This window comes from Heloderma suspectum, chromosome 3, assembly GCF_057233095.1.
Source record: "Heloderma suspectum isolate Gila_16-S chromosome 3, 16-S_ref, whole genome shotgun sequence".
Classification (NCBI taxonomy): Eukaryota; Metazoa; Chordata; class Lepidosauria; order Squamata; family Helodermatidae; genus Heloderma; species Heloderma suspectum.
The window spans coordinates 123,876,032-123,900,676 of NC_139460.1; the positions used below are offsets into that span (position 1 = coordinate 123,876,032).

Here is a 24,645-nt window from a genome sequence, read left to right on the forward strand (position 1 = left end):
TACATGGCTACCCTCTGCAGCAGAGTTCTCTCTGTCTTCAGTCAGTTATCTGTAGACTGTATAGCAGAGAGCTAGCAAAATTCAACCCCATTTTGCAAAACTGACCCAGTAATTCAAGGAGAAACAGTTTTGTGAAATGGCCCCTCCCATAACTGTGTTGCACTAAATCATTTCACTGATCTTTCAGAATATTTACTTGGGAGTAAGCCCCATTGACCTCAAAGACCCAAAGGTTTAAAAGGTGTCCTATGCTGTAATTTTGGGGCTTACTTCTAATTAGACATGCATAGCATGCACCATTAATCTCCAATTCCCCACCCTCACAAAAAAAAACCCAGCATGGGACACCTTTTTAGCCTTTGGGTCTGCTTTCAAATAAACTATCTTTTGGCTTTTGAAAGACATTATTTATTTTGCCAAACATTTATGAATGAAAACAACCCATTTCAATGTGAGGTGAACAGTTTTGAAATCACTGTTCTCATTTCGAGCCAGTCCTAGTAATAGCACTATCCATCATACCAGGACTTGCAAAAGCTATACTGCAGTTGGGACATACTTTTTTTTTAATATATTTTTATTTATTTTAAATGAATGAAATAAACAGTACCAAAATTACCAACAACCTCATCAATGCTTCAATTTCCCAGCAATACAATATTCTGACGAGGACACCACAATAACAAAAAGAGAAGAAAAAAGAAAGGGGAAAAGGGAGGAGGAAAGGAAGCGAAGAAAAAAGAAGAAAATTCCTTCCCCCTCGCTCCCCCCTCCCTCTCCCTCCCCCCTAACCAACTGAATTTAAGCTCCAACATCCTCCAGTCTCCAATGCCGTTCTATTTTAGAGACTATATCTATAACCCTAACAATCTTATAATTTAATAAACAACCTTACATTTCTATATCATATCATCAATCTTATATCAAAAAAGAGGTCTAGAATTCATTCCCAAAAGCCTAGTATTATTAGTAATAATAATAATAATTATATACACACACACACACACACAGGGCGGTGATGGAATTTTGGATTAAGTCCAACCTCTTGGCTTCCTCCGTAAATTGCGAAGATAAGGTCTTTATCAGTGTAAATAATTCACCTATATCTTCTCTTCTTGACACTTTTGACACAGAAGGTTCAGGGGCAGTAGATGCGAGCTCCCTTCTCCTCGGCGCAGACATGTTTCTCCCAAGCAGATCTTACATGTCCTCAGAAGTTCTCAAATATTGTTAAAATCATCCCTCAAAGGTTGTTGATATTTCTTAAAGCATATATTATATGGAACACGCCAGCCCTGTTTTCTCCTATAAAATAGGAGTCTCAATACAGCTTTTTGCGTTGGTAAAGCTCTGGGAAGATAATCCTGGAATCCAGCCCCCCCACTATCACATGGGAGTTACCTTTCTCCAAGATGTTGTCCAAAGCATGACTTGCCCCCCCTTCCCATTCCAGGGGGGAGATGAAAAGGTTTTTCAAACTTTTAAAAAGCTGTTTGAGAAAGCGTCCCATGGAGCCCCGTGAGAAGCTACCAGAGCAACATCGGTCCCAACCGGAAGTCCCACTCGCAGTTGGGACATACTTTGATCAACTGTATAAGCATTCAGATGTCCTCCAAGAGGATATCTGATCCTCAACATTGTCAACATTGATATTTATTTATTTATTACTACATTTATATCCCACTTTTTTTCCTCTTTTGAGGAACCCAAGGTGGCATACATAACCCTCCTACTCTCCATTTTAGCCTCACAACAAGAACCCTATGAGGTAGGTTGGGCTGTGAGTCTGTGACTGGCCCAAAGTCACCCAGTGAGCTTCCATGGCTGAGTGGGGACTAGAACCCAGATCTCCTGGCTCCCAGTCCAACACTCTAGCCACTACACCACACTGGCTGTTGTTGTTGTTGTTGTTATTATACAATAATAATATATTGTTCATACAGCAATAGGTGTTTTGAAGATGTATCCCATAATCCATTGTGATATAGTTTGTAAAGTAACTTTGCCAAACAAGTGAGACATACGGAAATGATTTTGAATAAATCTGTATGGCTAAAATATTCCACACAAATTAAATCAAACCCAATTCTTTTAACTGAAAAAGAATGAGTTTTGAAGGCTGCATAATTTGGAATTAAAGTATTTGTTCTAAGCAACTGGTTAGATCTTATTTGTGTGGTCTCACGTTATTATAACAGAAAAGAAGGTTGGAACACTCCAGCAACAAAACTGTAATTTCAGATGTCACTTTTGTCTTATTTTATTTAAACATTTAAGGTATTTTTACCTCACTTTTCAGTCAACAAGGCTCCTAAAGCAGCTTGTATAAAACCAATAGTTTGAATTCAGAAGCAGAAGCAGGAATCAGATAATACCTTTCCTACCCTCTCCTCTCCCCACCACCACCCAGAGCTCCCACCTGCTCTCTGAGCAGTGGAGGCTGGTGGCTCCGATTTCGGTGGAGCTGTGAATCCATTCTGGGGTTCAGTCAGAAATGGATTGCCCTTTCCCTTCGCAATCAACACCACAATAGACAAAGCTTCAGGCTAATGTGCCTTTATTTTGCTAGACACTAGCCTCTCTACAAATGCAGACTCAAGGAAAGTCTCAAACTGGCCCAGGCCCTAAACAACTAATCAACAATCTCTAAGCAGAGGAGATGAAGAGAGGGTAGGGAAATTGCCGGTGGTTTGGGTATGAACCTCATGGCCAAGCTTGCTTTGCAGTGATGACCCTCCCTTAGGGTGGTTCCCTCCTACATTGGCTTCCAAGAGTGGCTATCCAGGAGGCGTGTCTAACTTTTCCTGCTTAGCTATGCGACGTGCCCTAACGTCTCTCAAGTCACACCCCTCTTCCTCCTTCTCCTCCTCAGAAACTTAAGTTCCCACGGTGAAGGGAGGGGGCAGGGACTGAGGCTGAGCCATCTGTTTGTCAACGCCTTCAGAAGAATCTCTCCCAGTATCTAGGTGCTCCAAGGAGGATCCGTCCCCTGGGCTCTGATCTAGCTGTTCCAATTCTGATTCAGAATCAGAGCTGTCAGACATCTGAAAGGGCTGGGGCTCATCCTTGACAGGTTCAGTCAGAACCAGCCAGAACTCTAAAGGAGCTAACCAAGGTGCTGAACCTAGTTGGAGGATAGGGTTCAGCACCTTGAATGGCTCCTTTAGAGTTCTGGTTGATTCTGCCTGAAACCTAGATTGGATTCAAAGCCCCACCAAAATTAGAGCCACCAGTCTCCACTGTCCCTGAGGACTGGACAGTGGGGAGGGGGGCTGATGGGGATGGACTACGGTGCAGGCCACTATGGGGGAGTTCACAAATTCCTGATATAAGCCCTATTCATTCAGGCATTTGACATGCGCTGGGCTGTGCCAAATATCTCCCCCCGCCCCCGATGTGGCTCACATCATGTAGCACCCCTCCCCCGATGGCCACGCATACAGCACAAACACTGCAGAAAGGGGACCTCCACATGTACAGCCAGGCACGTGAAGTCCTCTGTGCAAGCTGGAACCCTGTACAGCTGTACGCACAGAGGCCCCTTCTCTACAGACATTTGCACTGTACACACAGACATCAGGGGAAGGGGTACATGATGTGCAATAAGTTGAACACCTGAATATGTCTGCAGTCTACAAAGAAATTTGTTGGCATCCAAGTCTCTCTAATCTCCTTCTTCTTACCTCTCCCAAGTTGTTCCCCATCCTCACTTAAACAGTGGATATGCATGCTTGTATTCACTATGTCTTGGTACCAAATGGAATTTCTTTCTGAGCTGATTTTGGAAATGAAATGTCTTTTATCCTTTTTCTCTCTATATCTCAAACATGAACTTGCCCTAAGAGAACCTAAAATGCCCTCATAAATTTCTTCAGAAAATCATGTCACTCAAATTGTTCAATTTTTATTGTGTATCAAAATTGAACTGCTTAAACCACCACAGTGACTTTAGCTGCTGTAGTCAATATCTAACACCATCTAATAAAAAGATATCATTGTTACTTACTCTGCATGTCCCATTTTATGGTTCCAACACAACACCATCCTCAATTATCTCCCTCAAAAGACAACATAAGAGAAACAACAAATATCAGAAGAGCAGAAAATGCTCTGTATCTTCAGCATATTTGCATGCATTCTCTTCTAAATTGCACGAACACTGGAACGAGGCCTTAGAAACAGAAATGTAGTTCATTACATACCAGCTGGAGGTTTTTCCTTGATCAATCATATGCTGTTCGGAATGCAGAACTATAGAAAGTTGCATTCTTACAAACACAGGCAGATTGCTGTAAGCATTTGAATATGAAGTATATTCATACTCACTTCTGGACAATACACATCTACCAGTAATGTATTCTCATAGAGGGATGAAAAGGAGTATGGAATTATAACAGTGTACTCCCAACACCCTGTTTCATCTCCAGAGTTTCGTTAAAGGAAATTCAGTGAGAAGCTGACTTCAAAAGCCTCTCCTACTGACTACAGGTTGGATCCAGGTTTAGTCATACTTAGAGTAGACCCATCAAAATCAATGGGACAAAAGTTAGTCATGACTAAATGTGAGCCACATTGATTTCAATGGGTCTACTCTAAGTATCACTAAATCTGGACTGAACCTTACATCTTTTACACCTGTGTTTTTCCATCACTATATAGAGCCCCTGGGCTAGCCTGTGATCCCTGACCTCTTTTTTGAACTGAAATGCTTTGGAAGACCTTTGCTCCTGCAGCCCCTGCCTACAGCCAGTTTAATTTTTTAAAAAGAGCAAAACAATAGCAGGGCTACTCTCCCCCAGCGAACAGCTGGCTCAGGTCTATTGCTTGCCAGAGGGGCTGTGAAGAGACCCGCTAGTGCTATTGTGCCTATCGCACAGCAATACATAACTGAATCTAATAGAGCCATTCATGCAGGAGGCTCATATGGGAAGAGAAAGTAAGATGGGAGGAAACTGTTGTCTTGATACTTGAGCTGCATGAGATCTGAAAAAAAAAAAAGAAAGAAAAGAAAAATCCCTTCCATGCTACTCTTTCCCAAACTGTCAAATTCAAGATGGCAACCATATCAACCACACTTCCTTCCCAAACTAGTTTAATCTCCATTCATGTCAGAAACAACAGCCCAAAGGGATGTGTGCAAAACTATGTATCAATTGTAATAGCGAAAAAATGCACTATCTGCATGATGTATCACACATTTCTCCCAGACAACAAATATATTGGCTTGAAGAGTTAAAAAAAACCCTGCAGTATCTCTACACATAAAATTTTGAGGAAAGACATGCTGCAAAATTAAAAATTAACACAGATTAACTGGAAATACTCTAATATTCTAGCACAGAGGGCCTGTATTACATTTGGAAGGATTGATATTTATAATCTCACAAAAAAACCTCCTTCACATGTTATTCAGAAGCAGACAGGATCAAATACAGGTTTGCATAACCTCCATGCTAACACAGTTGCCGCTCCAGGCTCAATGCCAGTAGCTGCTTCCGTTACTAAACAAGCAATATGTAGACATACTGCAACAGTCTAACCTTATATTTGCAGAGCTGACTGCCTTCGTAAGCAAACAGAGTATATTTTCCCCAAACGGTAAAAACACTCCACAATACTCATTTTGTGTAGTTCAATCCATCTTACAAAGGAGCACATTTATTATTTTAATGAAGTTTGCTTAAGCAATCTCTTTCAAGCCTCACAGTTATGAATTTATACGGTCCAAAAAAGTCATTCTGCACAGAGAACTGGCAGGTTTTCACAGTTCGTCTATAACTCATCTGGCTGCCATTAAAGGCCTTTCTGCATGATCTGTCAATAGATGCCTAACCACATTTTAGCCTTTCCACAAATCCTGTTCCAGAGTCAACAGGCACAACATAACAGGCTTTCTGCTATTCTCCTGGTCTCTCTACCATATCCCCATTTTATTTTAACCTGCAATATGCAACTGGGGAAAAAATATTACTGACAAATGTGCCAAATTGAACACTACCCAGAAATAGATTGTTCTTAGGATACAGTCCTAGGCATTCTCACCTAGGAATAAGACTCACTGAACTAAGCAGGATTTACTTCTGAGTAAAGATGTGTAGATTGGGCATTTTACTTTCTCTGGACTGTACTTTGTGTGGTTTGTTCTAGCTCTTTTACTGCTGTTTAACCTTCAGTCCAAATATAAAATATATTCCAAAGCTAATTGCACAATAAGAGCAGTCATTAGGTGTGTTGAATGTCTGCGTCAGTGTAAGAAAATCCTTCCAATGAGAAAGAGCAGCAAGTTAGAACCTCAGAATACTTAACAAGTTTTATTTTAAGAAATAAAAAAGATGTGCCTGCAAAAGGTTGAGAGTAAAGTTCTGCCACTAGATTTATATACACGTCCATTTGAACTAAATACATTGTCTGTGGAATAATTGTAGAATAAATATAGGCACTTTGGGAGAATCACTTAAGATCTTTGATACAACTGTAGAACCAAAGTATTTAAGAACTAGTTGGATCCCTGTTTTGCTTTCTAATGCATTGTTCTCCAGAAATAAGCAAGATTCCTGAGAGCCCTCAATCAACCTTAATTTGTTTCGGTGACGCAAATTCATTTGGATGTGTCTTATAACCTATTGACTAGTCTTAATTAGGCAATTCAACAGCCATGTGTTAATGTGCATGATGAATTCTCTATTGATTAAAAAAAACCAAGGAGAGAGAAAGCAAGAGGTTCCACCCACTTTAGCTAAAAACACCAGCTGTTTGTTGAAAGAGCCCCAGTACACAGCACAGATTTAACAGGTGTATTGCCTATAGTCACACTAGAAAATCTGTGCAGCATTGAAATCCAGTTCAACAGAACCTATGGATATGTGATTGCATTTGCTCATGTCCATCCCTATTATTCTTTCCTCTGTTCCCTATGTTCTCTCTCTTTGTCAAAATTTAAATTGCAAGGTCTTCAGGGCTAAAGCCTGTCTTTTTCACTTGACTTCCTTAATAAAAAGCACCATGAGCATGGATTTTATTATTATTAAATCATCATAAAATGGCCTAATCCAAAACATTTGCTGCCTAGATGCAAAACATGGGATTGTGCTCAGGGATCTTACCGCTAGTTCAAGTGGAGCCAAATAATTCTTTCTCCATGGCTACAATCCAACCCCACTCTTCTGTATGGGGGAGTAAGAACTGTCTACAGTGCTGCTCTTGTGTTGGGAAAGCACAAATGTATGGTTCATCTGTACTCAAGTGGGTATAGAAATGGAGGCAAGGAGTACTGGTGTCCCTTGCACCTTAAAGGCTGATAGAATGCCCTTGAATGCTGAATGCCATTGCCTGATTGTACCAGACAGGAAGTGGAGAAATGGGTTTCTCTTTGCATCACAATTACAGGCAAGGCTTGACATGTTTCCTGTACACTGGATATACCAAAATAGCTCTTGTGACATAAGCCTCTACTTCCTCTGTGAACACTTAGAGCAACCGATTAACATCAGACTCCCAATTTTGTACCCTACTGGGGGGAATAAGAGACCTTCACACATAGTTAGGCTCAACCCACTGGCCAGAGAACCACCCAGCCCTCTATCAGAAAAGCAGAATACACCCAAATATCCTTGAATCTCATACATGGACATAAGTAAAATATTCAAATGTGGAATAGTTCAAAATCTATTTTATTCTCCCTCCTGAAATTATGTGTGGGCACCTTGGGTGGGAATAGGGTTGGTGTGCATTTAGAGGCACCGTTTCTGGTGACTAGTCATGCCTGAGACTTCCAGCTCAGGGTTTTGAGAGGAAGATAAGGATTACCGTTGAGAGTTTTGTGGCCCAAGGGGGAATGACAGGGAAAGGCCTCTCATCCCAAGACTTGGACAGTCTTGTAGGGTGGAGATCAAGGATGCTACACTACAGGCGTTGAATGCCTTGCCTGATATAATGCCAGGAAGTCACTGGCTTGGAGAAGTTGCCTGCTTAGGTTTCCCTTTGCAGATCTGATAAATTTTAATAAATGTGGCCCATGTTTTGTACCAACTACTTGTGTCTCTTCTCCTTATTTCCCTCCCCTCCTTTCACCCAAAAACAGCTGAAGTGAGCCTGTGTGTGTGTTAAGAAACCAGAGTAATGATTTACACTATGACAATATATCAGGAAGAGATTAAGAGTGATATGTACAAAAAAACGTACATGTGTTTGTGTACTACTAGAAAAGCTACATTGGGAAAAATCTGAAAATATATAATTCAATTACCTCTCCTATGAAGACGATCATAACACAGTCTAGTTTCTCTTCTGGGGACAGCTTATCAATCAGTGAGTGAAGAGTTTCTGTTAGGTAGGATTTTACTTTTCTCTTTACAGTAGGAATTCCCATTACTATAGAAACTGAAAACAGACAAAGAGTAATTCACTTGGTTTGCTTGAACAAGAAAGTAAACCGTTTGTTATACAACATTTAGACATTTCTGAGATGTTTTCAAAGGTATCCCCACGTACAACTCATTGTAGTAATCAAATTATCTCTACACCTTTCTAGAAAGCATACTTGTATTTACAAATATACCTCCAAACCCCCAAATCCATAAAATACAAGCTGCAATGCATGCTGTGGTGTTTCAATATGAAACATTCAAGCCCAAATTCCAACTCAGCAGTAAATGTCAGGAGGGTGATATTGGGCACATCCCCATATCACACCTAACCTATCTCACAATAATCTAGTGAGGACAGGTTTTTAATGAACTTCTTACCAACAAATATGTAAAGCTCATGTCTTTTGCCTGTCAAACCATTTTCCTTTAAAAACAGTTTTCATGCATACCTATACCTAAATATAAAGCATAATGTTTAATGATGTGCCTTTCATACCTAACATGCAGTACAACCCAGACATCTTGTAAAATCAAAGCAGAACAAAGCCTACAAGATGCAACATCTCACTATAACTAATTACTCTATAAAAACCAAGCAAGCCAACAGGAGGTGGATTATGAAAACATCAGGCTTAGTACCAAGCAGAGCAGATGTGGAAATAATGCTTCACAGACATCTAGTATTCTAGTAAGCATTTCTCTGGAAGTGTGTTCCTAACTGGGTCCTATTCATCTATTTTGCAGAACTGACATTCAGTAGCATCATCATATGCCTGAAAGAATAAAAACTAAATGCAGAGTACAGAATGTGTGGCACACTTACCTTGATTGGGGCCTAGGAATTACACACACATTGGGTCCCCCCTTTTCTCCCCTGAGCTGCATAAAATGCTACTTCTGCATCATATACTACATTTTTCTAGATATAGCAGGAAACACACATTTGCCATAATGTTTGAAGTATACTACAAGTTTTTCATATCACATGTGCAGTGCCCAATATAATAAGTCAGGAGTGTCACAAGACACTTCTTGATACGCTGTGGGGAACCTGGTACCGAGAAAAAGAAATATAATAGCCCACACCATGCAAGCCAAAAAAACATCTACAGCTGCATAGGAAGGAGCTCATTGGATCAAGATGAATATGGTATTTTATTTGAACTATGGGTACAGTTTAAACACTTGCATGTCATGATCTATGAAACCTTGACTGCATGGAAACCTTAACCTAATTTATGAGCTTGTGAAAATTATATGCATTTTTATTTTTTAAAAAACAAAAACAAACAATTAGTTTAAGAAAATGCATGCTGTTTCAAATTAGTGGCTTTCATTATACCTTAACAGCAAAAGTGTGGGATCTGCACGAGAGAATAAGAGAGAAGGTTGAAGACATCTCTCTTTAATCTTGGATTTCAATCTGAATTCTAAGAGAAATCCAACAAAGAAAATAATATTCCTTTGATCCTCTGTTTGCTGCCCATCATACTGACCCCAGTTATTTGAACCAGAGAGTTTCACACAGCTTCAGACTCATCTTTAAGTGTACCCATATAAATTTTGCCAGTTTACCTCCTGTTCGTCCCAGGCCAACTTGCACTGAAGGTCGAAGACTTCCTTCATTTTTCAACAAATGAGGCAAGTGGTAATATATATTTGGCACTTGAAGAGCTTTTCTGCTTGTTAGCTCCTTTAACAATTTTAATGTTTCATCTGAAAGAGGTTTTAAAAAACCTATGTAAGTATATATCCATCCAACAGTGCATCCTAACCAAAACGAAATCCAAAATGTTAGAGGCATTTTTCAGATTTATACAGCACAGAAGATAAAAAATAGTAACCCCTTCTAATTAGATAGACATCAAAGGATAGAAAATAATAGATATTCTGGAAATTAAAGCAGCATCTTATGCAACATTTGCAGATCAGTCACATCCGATGGAGAGAAACAATAAATGAAGAGGCTTTGGTAGAGAGAAATAAAATTACTGTGGCTTACAGCAAGCAGGAGAGAGCCCCAGTGACAAAGTGCTGAAGAAAATGACAAGGAGCCAAGGAAGTTAAGAATATTTGCAAGTTCAGCAACAAGGTGAGATGGCCAATGCAGTAAAATCTCTTTCCTCTAGTACAGTAAGCCTAAAAAGAAGTCTTACCTAGCCTCACAACTTAATAAAAAAATTAGGGTTGCATTCAATGTTACACAAATGGGAGTCAGCTTATGCACTGGAGATTGCCTTCTCCGTCCTGCCCCCCACCCCAGGAAAGCCTCTCCTGAGGGTCAGGGGGCTTTCAGAAAAGGCCTGCGATGTGGCATGGGGCGCATGGACAGGGGGAATCACTGAAAATGGAGCAGAAGCAGTTTGTCCAAACAGGTATCATACGGAGGAAGAGGAATGATCAGTTATGAGGGACTCTACTGCTAAGTAGGCTCAATACCCGAAGGTGCACTGCTTAAAACTGTTTCTGGCAGGCTGTGATGGTAGCCCCAGCAGCGGGGAGGGCCCCTCAGCTGGAAGCCAAGAACAGGTTGTGCAATTGACATGGAAGGTATGGTAGAGGAGGGCATGATGTTAAATAGTTATCTTCTCAGGCCAGGGATATACAGTAGTGTAGTGGCAAATTCAGAAGTGCAGGGACCCTTCATGATAGTCACAGCCATGCCCCCTCACGGCCACGCACCCTTCTAAAATTATACAACCTTGTAAGATTATACAATACAAATGAGCTTTCAATCACTTACTTTGTTTGGAGTATCTGGTCACCCTAATTCAGAATTATTAAAAGGTCTATTTGAAAAGAAAACACACACACACACACACACACACACACACACACAAAGTCATGTCCAGCAACTTGCTAGAAAATATTGTTTGGTTAGTCCTTTTTAATTCAAGGAACATGTAATCATCATCATCATCATCATCATATAAAATACAATCATAGTATATTTATTATGAATTATTATCATAGCATCATAGAATAGTAGGATTGGAAGAGGCCATCGAGTCCAACCCCCTGCTCAATGCAGGAATCCAAGTCAGAGCATCCGTGAGATGGCTGTGGAGCCTTGTCTTGAATGCCTCCAGTGTGGGAGAGTCCACCACCTCCCTAAGTAATTGGTTCCATTGTCATATTGCTCTAACAGTCAGGAAGCTTTTGGCTTCCTGTAACTTGAGCCCATTATTCTGTGTCCTGCACTCTGGGATGATCGAGAAGAGAGCCTGGCCTTCCTCTCTGTAACAACCTTTCAAGTACTTGAAGAGCGCTATCATATCTCCCCTCAGTCTTCTCTTCTCAAGGCTAAACATGCCCAGTTCTTTCAGTCTCTCTTCACAGGGCTTTGTTTCCAGTCCCCTGAGCATCTTTGTTGCCCTCCTCTGAACCCTCTCCAGTTTGTCTGCATCCTGCTTAAAATGTAGTGTCCAGAACTGTACAGAGTACTCCAGATGAGGCCTAACCAGAACAGCCAGATGTGAAGCAATGCCCCATTAAAATAAATGTAAAGCAATGTCCCATTAAAATAAATGGAACTTAGTCTGTGGTGACACACAACTCCTTTAAGGCTGCAATCCTATACACACTTATTTGGGAGTAAATCCCATTGAACATAAAGTTACTTACTTCTGAATAGACAAGTAGGATTGCCCTACAAGGCTACAAGCATAACTACACACACTAGGGGAGTAAACTCCATTGAACACATTAGGACTTACTTCCAAGTAAACAAGCCTAGGATCCTACCATCAGCACCCTCTTGTGCCTTGAAGGACAAACTTGATGTGCAAACAAACAGCAGGTGAAAACTTTTCACTGCGTGGTGCTAAAACATGGTCCCCTGCTAAAGTCTGCACATCAAGCCCACTAGAATCCCTCTCCCACACACACCAAACCCCATGCATAAGTACAAGAGACAGACAATGGCGTCAGCAGCCCTGTGCCTGCTCCTGCTGCCATGGCCAGCAGCAGCAGCCCTGAACAGGTGGCCAGTGCTACAGGATGACGAGGGCAGCAGAGGAGAAGGGAACGGCGGCAAACTTCATGCAGCCCACCGGGTGCACACGGAGCAGGTATGGGCAGCAGGGTGGGAAAAGGGACAGGAAGCTGAGGTGCTGGCTGGGGGCGGTCAAGTTGCGAGGCGTGGTGGCTGCTCAGGGGGTGGAAGGCGGAGAAGCTGAGGGCTAAGGAGAATAGGGGGTTCCGAGGAGAGGGAAGGTGGCTTCGTTCCCTTGTGCCTCTTTTCTCCCTCCTCCCCTGCTGAGGAAGGGAGCAGGTGACCTTGGGGCTGCAGAGCTCCCTCAAGCTCCCTCTCTCAACCCCTTTGTCTGGCCGGCTCTGCGTGGTAGGCAAGAGGCAGCCACCAGTCGCCCACACTCTCTTCCTCTGCTCCCTCCTCCCACTGTGTCTGTCCCGCAGCAGCAGGGGCAGAGTGGGACCTGGATGGGGGCTGGCTCCAATAAAAGTACAGGAGCGAAGATCCGGTGTGGCCCGCCAGCACTACATAGCTGGAGATATACCTCTGAGGATGGGATGAGGAGCTGTGATAGAGACAGATTTTATTATGAGAGAGATGAGTTTGTGTTCGGTATGTTTGCTGTATGGCTCCCTTGCCTGCCTGATACAAAGGTTGTGGTTATCCATGTGCTATGTAGATAAGCTGGTACCTATCAGCAAGGAGGAGTCAGTGCTTGTGGAGTAAGTCTGCATCAAGGAGACTGGGCCAAAACAGACATTACTTTAAATTTGTATCTAACCTCTCCCATTTTACTCTAGAGTAAACACAGTGGCTGTGATCCACATCTTAATAGCCGCCTTACTCCCACACTAGGGTCCCAATCCAGAACAGGGGCCTTGCACCTACTGTAGAGTAAAAAAAAAAAAAAAAGACATCACTGCTAAACACACATTTTAAAAAATGCCTGTTTTGGCCCATAGTTGTACAGTCCTGGAAGAAAAATTTAGGGTGCTACATAGAAAGTTGAAGTCCAGAATTTTCAATCTGAATTTGCCCGGTTTAAGCAACAATTATAACCCCTTAAATTACTCCAGAGGAACAACATAAAACAAATGATAGTCTCTGGATGAGAGGTATACCTTTTCCCTCTGCCCAAACATTCTGTACAAATCAAGTAAATGGAATATGCACAAATCAACATACTCATATTAGCACTTACTTTTCACCCCTCCCTAAAGTGGAACACGAGCGATTTATTGCACACTCGAGATTGGTCACTCATGGAAGTTAGCAAGTCATTTTCACACCGTCATCAATCTCCAGGATGTCTCCCACACTTTTCTGAATGTATTCCACTTTCAAAAAGATCATAGATAACGCAAAAAGGGATGCTATCTGATCTATTGGCTGTGTGAAATGCTGGTATAGCGCTATAATGCACTATAATGACAGCACCATCTAGTGGCTGTAAATTGAAACACACAGAAACCTATAGAATTTGCCAAGGAAGGATTTTCCTCAATTCATACCATGTGTCTGCCATGTAAAGGAGCCCATCATAATCCGCAAAGAAACTGAAAGCAGAAAGCCCCAGTAAGGATGTGGGTTTTTTGCTTAATGAAGAGAAGCTCTCTGAAGAAAGAACACAGGAGAGGGAGGCTAAGTGTGTGTTTGCAAGGTATCTTTAGTTATAAATTAATCTGAAAATTATTTTTTACAAATGCATAGGCTGAAAAAGAATGAGGAGTGAATAATTTTAAATTTTAAAAACCATCAGCTTGTACCTGAAACACTGCTCAGCGCATCCTTACTTCCGTTTGTTTCTGCCACTGCCCGTCTGAACTGCTCCAAGATGGCATTTAACTCAGAGGAACGCTGTAGGGTTCTGTGCTCAGCTATGCGAAGACGTTCTTTCAAAGCATGAAATTCCCTTTGATAAGCAATCAGCTTTTCTAGGAGTGAAAATACCTCAGGTTACTTGCTGTTAAAAGTAAAATAAGGGGTTCTGACAGCATTTTATTAAATAATATTTTGCCATGCTGCTTCTCTTGTAGAACTATTTTTTGACTGAAGGTAATGCCATAAATTCACAGACTCTTGAAACTAGTAATGGAAAACTAGTAATATAAAATGTATCATTTGATAAACATTAGCATCTGGGAATAAATTAGATGACTTATACGCACGATAGGAAGTACTAAGAAGTACAATTAGACCTTACCAAAATAAAGTATTATTAATTATTAGTATGCCTAGAATATTCAAATTTATTCTTGAATTTATTTTTCTGTTCATTGGAAGATCACAAAACTCTCCAGTTTTATGGGAAACAAAACATAAGTTTTACATTTAATCTGTTGAAAGATATCTGAGTAAGTCCTATTAATAATACAGCTTTGGAAAAAGTAGACAAGACTTATTAGTCTGTCAAATGGTCACATTAAGATTTGTCAAAGTATTTAATAACCAATGAATTTAACATTTCATTAATGTAGCTATTTTATTATTATATTTCAAGCACAACCCTTTGAATGTGATTTTAGAACTGACATTAATTCAAGTCATGCAAGAAACACTTCCCTTTTTAATCTCTCATGGTGGAGTAAATCATAACAAACACATTTTCAAGTGGATGCCAAGGAGTTTCCATTTTGAAACAACAATTTCCCTATTTATTCCCTTCCACATTGACAGCCAACAAGTAATGAATATTAAATTATTTTATGCCACAGGAAGGCATGGGATATGGATTTGTAAAAGAACGTGGCACAATCAGTGCTATAGAAATATCCAGTAATAAAATTATTTTTCCTATTGACTGGGAATGAAAGTAATAGCATACAATTATGCTCCAACTCTAAACATACCTACTAGGAAATAAAGCCCCATTAGAATGTGAAACAAGGCACATATCCCATGCAGAGGTGTTTAAGAATGGGGTGCTGGCTGAATTGTTCACTACAGCCAATCCAGACCTAGGGGTTCATCATATGGAGCTTTTATCCTGCTATTGAGATGGCTCTCTCTGGCAAGTTTGCGGGCTCTTTAGATGACGTCGTTACCCTCCAGGGAGTCTTCCGCCATTTCCTCCAGCCTATCTCGTGTTTTCCCCAAACGCAAAAAATGTGGTATTTTTTCCAGCCCACGGAACAGGAGTGCCATGACCTCCCTGTAAAGTTCTCCAATAGCGGAAGAAACTGCTGTGTCTGCCTGCTGTGGGCATTTGTTTTCAGTTGCCGGGGGCATGGTCAGGATGAGATTTGACAGGAGCAAGGGCAAGAATTCCTTGCCGATTGCATTTCCTGCCTTTGCATTTCTCAGTTGGAGGGGAAGAGGGGAAAATGCCTCTCTGCAATGAAGGGAGACACATCTGATCCCCCACCTCACCAAGCTCAGAAGCAATGTCCTCTGTTGTTTCAGAGCACCCTATTAAGTTCAATGGGGTTTAGTCCCAAGTAAGTGTGCTGAGGGTTGCAAACTTACAGCACAATCTTACATTTTACGTCTACTCAGAAGTAAGTCAGAGGTTTCCTGGGGGCTGCGAGAAAACAGTACAGCAGAAGTTAAGCTATGAAAACAAGACTCCCCCCCCCCTTTGCACATGTGCCAGGGAGGGAGGAACACACTCTCTCAGTTCAAACCACATGGCTGCCATGTAAAGAAGCCCTTCCTAATCCCGCAAAGAATCCGAAAGCAGGAAGATCCTGAAAGGATCTGGGTTTTTGCGGGGGGGGTTGCTTAATGCAGAAACACCCCTAGTGTTCCGCAAGTGTGGCATCTTCCATTTGTTGGACATTAGATGGATCCAGTGCAGGATCCAGTTCTGCTAATTGGATGTTCCTGTGGGTGGAAGGGAGAGGAGGGGATTTTTGCTGATTTCCCCTTCCTGTTGCAGCCCCTGTGGTACTTTCCATGCTGTGCCACTTCCTATGCTGTCCCAATCCTCTGGAGCAAATTTTCAGGAACAAAAGGAGCTACACATGGGGACGGGGGTTGGCAAAAATCAGTTCTTCCCTTTCTACCTGCAGGAGCATCCAGTTTGTGGAGTTCCAACCCATTGCATATAACCCTTTACTTCAGGGATGCAGAACTGTTTTGGGGTGAGGAGCCAGATTGCTCCCACCAGGCCCCCATGGGCCAGGTGGCATCAGGGGGCATCACCCCCTATTTTTTTTCTTTTTTCTTTGTGCTGGTAGGAGGTATGAAACTGCGCCTCCTTCCAGCACAGGAAAAGAGACCCAGGCCACCCTGCATTTCTGCTGCTATATCAATCTGAGGGATTGGATTAATATTGGATCAAACCCACCACACTCTGGATCATTAATAAATAGTTGCATAAAGGAGGATATTATCTGGAAGGAAAGAAATCCATTTTGAAAAACCAAAAGGAGCAAAGATGCAGGAATTGTTACAGAGAAAGATATGGGGACATTTATTAAGAAATTAAACTTGATTATCTCAACTAACATGAAAGAACATCATTTTAAAGACTTATACCACTGGTATCGGGCACCTGCAAAATGAAGCAAAAAGCAAATGTGAAAACAGATTGTGCACAAAGAGAAGAAGGGAGATAAAAGTTGGGGAGAGACAAAGGGGAAGTTAAGCAAGAACTATCTAACACTATTAGCTGTAGCTGTATTGTCATTTTGCTTTTAGGCTTTTAAGGAGGACACCCTGATTGACTGACTCCAAGACAGTCTGCCTATTCCATCATCAAAGTCTTGCCCTAAACTGACCAGAAAGCTTCAGGACTCACTTTTACCCAAAGATCAGAAGACTGGCCACCCCCCTTCGCTAAAAGTGTAAATCTTGGTTGCAATGAGCCATCATCATTTGGTACCTAGCCCCTCCTGTGGCTGAAGCCTTGTGGAAGGCTTCCATTCTTTGGAAGCCTTGGCAGCCAATGCATTAGACTTGTAATCAATAATACTGAGTTGTACCTTTTCCCTTCTGTGGTCTGTATTTCTGTTCATAAGTACACAGTCTCTATAAACCTACTAACCCTTTATAAGAGGGGTCTTCAATGAGGCTCCCACAGGCTCCATAGTGCCCATGGGCACTTCCAACGGTGCCCGTTAATGGGTGTCCAATGAGGTGCCCATGGGCACCTGAAAATATTTTTTTCCATTTTTTTAAATATACATATATGGATTTGTATGAAATGCATACAACTTTCTGCCATTTATACATGGGCAGCAACAAAAGCAGACCAATTATCCAAATAAGTATCCATTTGAAGGTGGCGTCTATATGCCACCCATTCAAATACTGAAAGTGTTGTAAGGTCCTCAGTCCCATTGCATTATAGGAGGTGAGTGTTTATCCTTCCAATGTTGTAATATCAGTCTTTTAGCTGTCCAAAGGGTGCAGATAATCCATTTGTTAATTTCCATGAAGCAAGTAAAGAATTTAAAAGGGCATGTACATCCGTGAATATTAAAGACTGTTCCAGTACAAAATGTATCTGTGTAATAACCTCCCCCGCAAAAGATACAACTACTGGACCCTGCCAAAACACATGTTTAAAAGAAGCATTAGCTATATTGCGCCATGAGCAAATACCCAAATTAGACAATCCCTTATTAAAGAGACATTGCAGTGTCCAATAGGCATGAAACAACAGTTTTTGCTGAATAAAATGCAGCCTAGGATCCATAGACGCAACAGGTAGATGCTAAAGTGGCAATCCACTGATTAGGCATTTTGTGGTGGTGTCCACAGCATGGTCTCAAATTCCCAAATGTGCCCACAAATGCAAAAAGGTTGGGGAGCCCTGCCTTATACTGTCCAGTGTTAATGGACAGTTACTGTCATCAAGCTTTGTATACTATAACAAACCAAAAGAAATCAACCTAATCTCTTCCTCTCTTCGAATCTCCCTTCCCGCTTTCTAAATCCTCCCTCCTCTTCTTTCCTTTTGGACCTATTTTTGAACTCCATCTTCTTTCTGAAACTTACAGTCATATCTCCAAAATATAATTGTACCTGTGTGTGGATTTTAATTGTAAGATGCTTTGAGAGTCAATGCTGTCTGAGAAGCAGAGTATAAATATAATCAGCAATTATTGTTATGATTGCTCCTTTTTGTACCAATAATCCCTGGCCCTTGGACTGCTTTGTCTACTTCACTAGATTGTTGGGGGTGGGGCGTTTCCATCAGCAGATTCTCAGGATTCATTTCTTTGTGCTGAAACAGCCTTTGCAACAGAACTAAAAAGGCCTTTGGCCTTCAGAAATAAGATTTTGTTATCCTTGGCTAAGGTGAGGATAAGGGGCTGTTTTTGTGGAGAATTCCTGTGTTTTCCAATGTTCCTCAATTCTTGAATAAAACTTCTATTTTTTCGTTCCTACAAGCCTGGTTAAGAGTAATATAATAGTTTTGTTCAAGGAGTTTTCAGTTTTGCATAGTATTCCTCACTCTTTCCTTTCCTTGTATTTCTTTAGCTAAATCCGAGTGCTTTATTACTTGTGCTTCCTACTTTTGGCCCCAGACAGGAAAAAAAATCCTGTTTCCTTGGACATTTTAACAAAGATATGCATTGTATGCAAAGTGTTACGCAGTCCACAAGTCTAAAAAATCTAGGTTATAATAAGTGAAATTACATAACACCATTTTAAAGAAGTTCCTCAAGCCCAAAGACCATCATGATTCAGCGAGAGATCTGAACTTGTGACATGTGGGATATGCAACAGGGATTCAGCCTGTGCACCATCAATTATTTCTGACCAAAGGAGAGAAGTGCAGGAAGCCCAGATGGATAAAATTAAATGGTTAAATGGTTTATTAAAAAAAACAACCACCCGGATCTACGTATAACACATTTTTAAAAATACACCTAGACTCTCCTGAAATTGAGTGATTTGACCTTTACAAAATACATTAACTGAGGTTTTTTATGAGCAATGCAGAGCCACCTCCTGTTGCTTTGCAAAGCAAGTGCAAACCACAGTCTACTAGTCCAGACAAACCAGCAAACTATAGTTTGCCTCAAACCAGCATCAGAGGCAGAGAATAACTCAGAGTGAAGAGAAGATGTGGGAAAGGGAGCATGAGCCCAAAGCTTCTCACTGCCCATTCTTATGAGGCCCAAACCATGGTTTGGCATTATGTCTGAATCACCCAACCATGGTACCATCATGTGTATAATCTTCCCTTGAAGATCAAGCTCAGGTGGGACACATTCTGCCAGACTGAAGCAAACAGAGCAGGGCAGAGTGTTGATTTGCTGGGCTCCTACGACAAAGCACTTTCCTTCAGCTCTCTGGAGCTTTTCAATGTAAATTGACACAAATTAGTTTAAAACAAATAACTGGGCCAACTGATTATAACCAGATTATGATTATAATGATTATAATAATACCAGTGATGCTTTAAACAGAAAGGTAGACAAGCCCACCAGAAATGAGAAGGGGCAAAGCAGGCAAGAAAATAAGGACTCACTACAGAGGCAAATAGATACCATGTATTTGTGTCATTTGAAGAGCAAAGGTGGAAAAGAATTGGGCTCACACCTCAGTGGGGGAACTGCTGGCTCCAGTTTCCTTTTGTTGGATTTTCTTTAAGTGCATCCTTATGCACCCTTAGGTGCTAACTTTGAGAATCAAAGCCTGTAGCCCCCTTTTTATACCCGAAGATGCCTTATTTCTTTTTCCTAACTCAAAGAATAGTTAAGAGTCATACCAAGATAGCCTTACTTGGCAATAAACCCCAAGACTGTTTCTGGGGCCAAACTAATAAGGGATGCTGCCAAAGCTCGAAATTAGGTGGATCTCTGGTAGCATCTACTATGTTTGTAATGTTGAATGGCTATGGAATAAACTTCTGTATTTTTGTTATTCAAACTGAGATTGATTATAAGCACCTGCACGGTCTGCAAGACGAAAGCATCTAAACACCGCCATTTCTGCACATGTCCTGACGTTAGCTGGTTTAACCCTGGACTTTCTGAGGAAAGTCTAAATGTCCCATTTGCAACGCACATGGCTGTGGAATGTTGTCACTTAACCTTTTAGTTATTATGTAAAAATTTGGATTTGAAATCCTTCAACTTCAAGGTATCCACACCTTGTTCAGCCTTTTTTTTCTCCACTCGTGGCTTGGTTTTCCTTTCTGCACCCCACTAGTCAACCAAGGCATTCCTTTCTACCACTGAACAGAATTTCCTTCTTGTTTGGTAAGTAAAAGTTTACTTTAGACTTGAGTGCTGGTGGGTGGCACTGTGAGGGGTTACCTGAAAGGGAATCCAAGGAGGAGGAGGCCGGGAAGGGAGGAGAACAGCCCAGGGAGGCTGGTGGGACAGATCTGGGCGTCAGCAGCTGGAGGGGACTCTTTTGCAACTCCTACTCATGCTGCTCACACTGCAGCTACTTGTGCACAGCCACTTTTGCACCAGCTCCAGTGGCACTGTATGGACTTGTCAGGAGCGCCCTAGCTGCCTCTTGCAGTCCCCTCCAATAGCCAACTCAGGACACAGACGACGAGGATTCTTTCCAAGGCTTTATTCTTTTATTACTTTATGACTCTTTCAGATACTAATCACTAGCAACTAAGCAAGGAACTGCACTGGGGAAAGATAGCAGAGTAGCCTAAGTTCCAGGTTCCCGTTGGTTCCCGTTTGAAGGAGAACCACGGGAAGACTCTGAACTTATGGGCTATGGAGAGATCCTCCCTCTTACCCTTGGGTCCTCAGGACGTGACCGTTGTTTGAGTGCCAAACGAGTGGAACGCCTCCTTTCGGCGCCCTCCATCTGTCGTCGCTCCCTGCATCTGCGCCGAGCATCCAGCAAGCCCCCGTCCAGCGCTCTCCCACTGCCAGGGTCACTATCTATCCCAGGAATGCTGGCAGGAGGAATCTATGCCAGCTGCTGTGCCTGTGAGAGATGAGCAAGCTCCTCTCCCACGGATTGCTGTTCCTCCTCAGAATCAGAACTGCTCTGGGGCTCTATGGGCTCAGTTTCCAACCTGACATCATCCGCCCTCCCATGAGGCCCCCCCTCGTGCTCCTCCCTTGGGGCCCTGGGTTTGTGGGGGTATAGCTGGTGGACACGCCTCAGCAGCAACAGAGCATGAACATTTTCCACGGCTTCCCAGGATCGCTCATCTGGCCCGTACCCCTTCCAGTCCACCAGATATTGCAGGCGGCCGCGAGAAAGGCGGGAGTCCAGAATCTCCGCGACCTCAAACTCCCCCTCCCCCTCCACCAGCACTGGCAGTGGGGAGGAGCCAGCCGAGCGATGAGGGTCGCCAGAAACCAGGGGGGACAGCAAAGTCCGATGAAAAACAGGATGGATCTTCATGGAGGGGGGGAGAGCCAGGCTAAAAGCAACAGGGTTAATCTGGGCCATAATCTGGAAAGCCTCGTGTGGCGAGGCACGAGCTTCTTTGAGGGTGAGTGAGAGGAGAGGTATTGGGTGGACAACCAAACCCAGTCCCTCAGTTGCAGGGACGAACCCGGCTGGTGCCGCCGGTCCACAGAGGCCTTGTAAGCTGTCTTGGCTTGCTCGAGGGAGTCCCGTAAGAGGTGGTGTACTGCTCGCAACTCCTATAAAAACTCATGGGCCACCAGCACCGAAGAGGCAGCTAGGGTGGACAGGAAAGCCTTGGGGTGGTAACCAAAATTGGCAAAAAATTGAGTTTGGCAGGTGGAAGCATGGCAGGCATTGTTATAAGCAAATTCTGCGAGAGGCAGCAAGAAAAACCAGTAATCTTGCTGGTAATTGACATAACAGTGCAAATATTGCTCCAGAGTTGCATTGGTGCGCTCGGTCTGACCATCCGTCTGTGGATGGTGGGCGGAGAAAAGACGGAGCATCACATGGAGAAGCCCAAGTAGCTCCCTCCAGAATTGGCCCCCCCTATCCGAAATGAGACCCTCAGGCCATCTGTGGAGCTGGAAAACATGCACAAAAAAAAGCTCCGCCATCTCCCTGGCTGTGGGCAACCCAGAGCAGGGGATGAAATGGGCCACCTTAGAAAATAAATCCAGCACCACCAGAATAGTGGTCTTACCGTGTGAGCGAGGCAAGTCAGTGATGAAGTCAAGGGAGAGCAGTTTCCAAGGTCCTGAGGGGGTAGGCAGGGGGTGAAGCAAGCCTGTGGGCTTGCTTGAGGGGGCCTTCGCCCGCTGGCAGGTTGGGCAGGAGGTGACATACGTCTTGATGTCCTGACACACACGAGGCCACCAAATCCCGTGTCACTCTGTGCAGGGTCTTGGCGAAGCCAAAATGCCCACGGTGGGGGAGTCGTGGCACTGATGGAGGACCTTCTGGCGGAAGGGTCTAGAGGGCACATAGACCTGGCCGGAATGGTAAAGCAGGCCACCTCGCAAAGAGAAGGGGGTAGAGTGGGGGGGGGCACAGGTTAGTCCCAATTCCTCCACTTTTGTGCAGACAAAAGCATCCTGAGCCTGTTCAGAGTGAAGGAGCTCCTCCCAAGAGTGAGGCACTGCAGCTGCCTCCAGGCTCTGGGGGGGAAGAATCAGGGCTGGGGGATTTCCCTCACCCCCTGGCTGGAGGTCAGGCTTACGAGAAAGAGCATCTGGTTGTAGGCTGTCAGAGGCCTTCACATGGCAAATCTTAAGGTGGAACCGGGGGGAAAAAAAGCGACCACCTAATCTGCTGCTGGTTTAAGGCACGGGCTGTCTGAAGATGTTCCAGGTTGCGATGGTCAGTTCTAACTTCGACTGGGTGCTGTGCCCCCTCCAGAAGATGATGCCAGGTCTCCAAAGCAGACTTGATGGCCAACAGTTCCTTCTCCTAGATGGTATAATTCCTCTCAGACATGTTCAGCTTCCTGGAGTGGTAGGCACAGGGTTGCAACCTGCCACCCGCCCGATCTGGCTGAAAAAGCACTGCCCCCACCGCAAAGTCTGAGGCATCAGTTTGCACTACAAAAGGCTTCCTCGGGTCAGGATGTAACAGGATTGGCTCAGAACTAAAAAGCTTCTTAAGTTCCTCAAAAGCCTGTTGGGCAGATGCCGTCCAATGAAAAGGAGATTTCCTTCCCTTAAGGAGGTCCATGAGAGGAGATGTCAGCCGAGCAAAGCTGGGCAGGAACTCTCTGTAAAAATTTGCAAAACCCAGAAAACATTGCAAGTCCTTCTTGGAGGATGGAGCCTGCCAGGAGAGGACAGCCTGGACCTTTGCAGGATCCATCCTGATACCGTCAGCTGAAATAATGTAGCCGAGATAGTCCAAAGAGATTAGGTCAAACGCACATTTCTCCAGCTTGGTATAAAGATGGTGCTTGCGGAGGCGCTGGAGGACGGTGGAGACATGGTGCTGATGGGCGTGGGGGTCCTCAGAAAATATAAGTAAATCATCGAGATACACAATGAGGAAAGTGTCCAAATAGTCCTGGAAGATGGCATTCATAAAACGCGAAAACGTGGGGGGGGGGCGCAGGTGAGCCCAAACGGTATCACTCATATGCTCCGTACCGGATGCCGAAACAGGTCTTCCACTCATCCCCCTCCCGGATGCGAATCAGATTGTAGGCGCCACGCAGGTCCAACTTTGTGAAAATCTTGGCTCGCCCCAGGCACTCCAGCATCCTCGGTACGAGGGGGAGGGGGTACTTGTCGGGGATCGAGACCGAATTCAACGCTCTGAAGTCATGCACCAGGTGGAGTTCTCCTGATTTTCTGCTCACAAACATGGTAGGGATGCAGGCGGGGGAGGAGGAGGGGCGAATGAAGCCACGCCTAAGGTTTGTGTCCAAAAACTCCTGCAGAGCTCGAAGTTCCAGCTCCGACATCGAATACAGCCGGCCGGTGGGGATGGTTGCCCAAGGAATGAGGTTAATGGCACAGTCAAAAGGGCGGTGAGGGGGGAACTGGTCGGCCTCCTTCTTGTTGAAAACATCCCGAAAAGCCGCATACTTCTCTGGGAGGATCACGGTAGCTGAAGAACTGCCAGAAGCAGATGAGGAGAGGGAGGAAAGGGTTAAGGCCTGGGCTGGGACTGGCACCTCGGTCGGGAGGCAATGCTCCTGGCAGTAAGGAGACAAGAACTCCACTTGCTGAAGCCCCCAAGAAATCTGAGGATTAAGCCAGGAAACACCCAGCACGATTAGGTATTGGGGAACCTTGGCCAAGTGAAACTGAATCTGCTCAACGTGGGACTGGGCACGCAGAGTGAGTGGAGCTGTAATCCGGGTCACGGCGCCCGAAGAAAGAGGACGCCCATCAATGGTCTCCACTGCCAAGGGGGCAGGAAAAGGCAGGGTAGGAATCTTGTGGAAGAGAGCGAGCGTTTCATCCAAGAAACTGGTCATAGCCCCAGAGTCCATCAAAGCTAGGGCCTCCACCCCACCCCACTGGG

General features: G+C 43.5%; 1 protein-coding gene across 5 annotated transcripts in view; it reads right to left on the reverse strand.

Moving 5' to 3' along the window:
* The window catches only part of MGAT4A (alpha-1,3-mannosyl-glycoprotein 4-beta-N-acetylglucosaminyltransferase A), a 92,204-nt gene that overhangs the window by 30,472 nt on the left and 37,087 nt on the right, over positions 1-24,645 (reverse strand). For all 5 annotated transcript variants that reach the window (XM_084844361.1, XM_084844363.1, XM_084844362.1 and 2 more), the window contains exons 3-5: positions 14,106-14,273; positions 9,942-10,082; positions 8,246-8,379 (exon numbers count right to left, since the gene is read on the reverse strand). In XM_084844361.1, the coding sequence (XP_084700487.1) occupies positions 8,246-8,379; positions 9,942-10,082; positions 14,106-14,273 (443 nt within the window). The remainder of the gene's footprint in view (positions 1-8,245; positions 8,380-9,941; positions 10,083-14,105; positions 14,274-24,645) is intronic.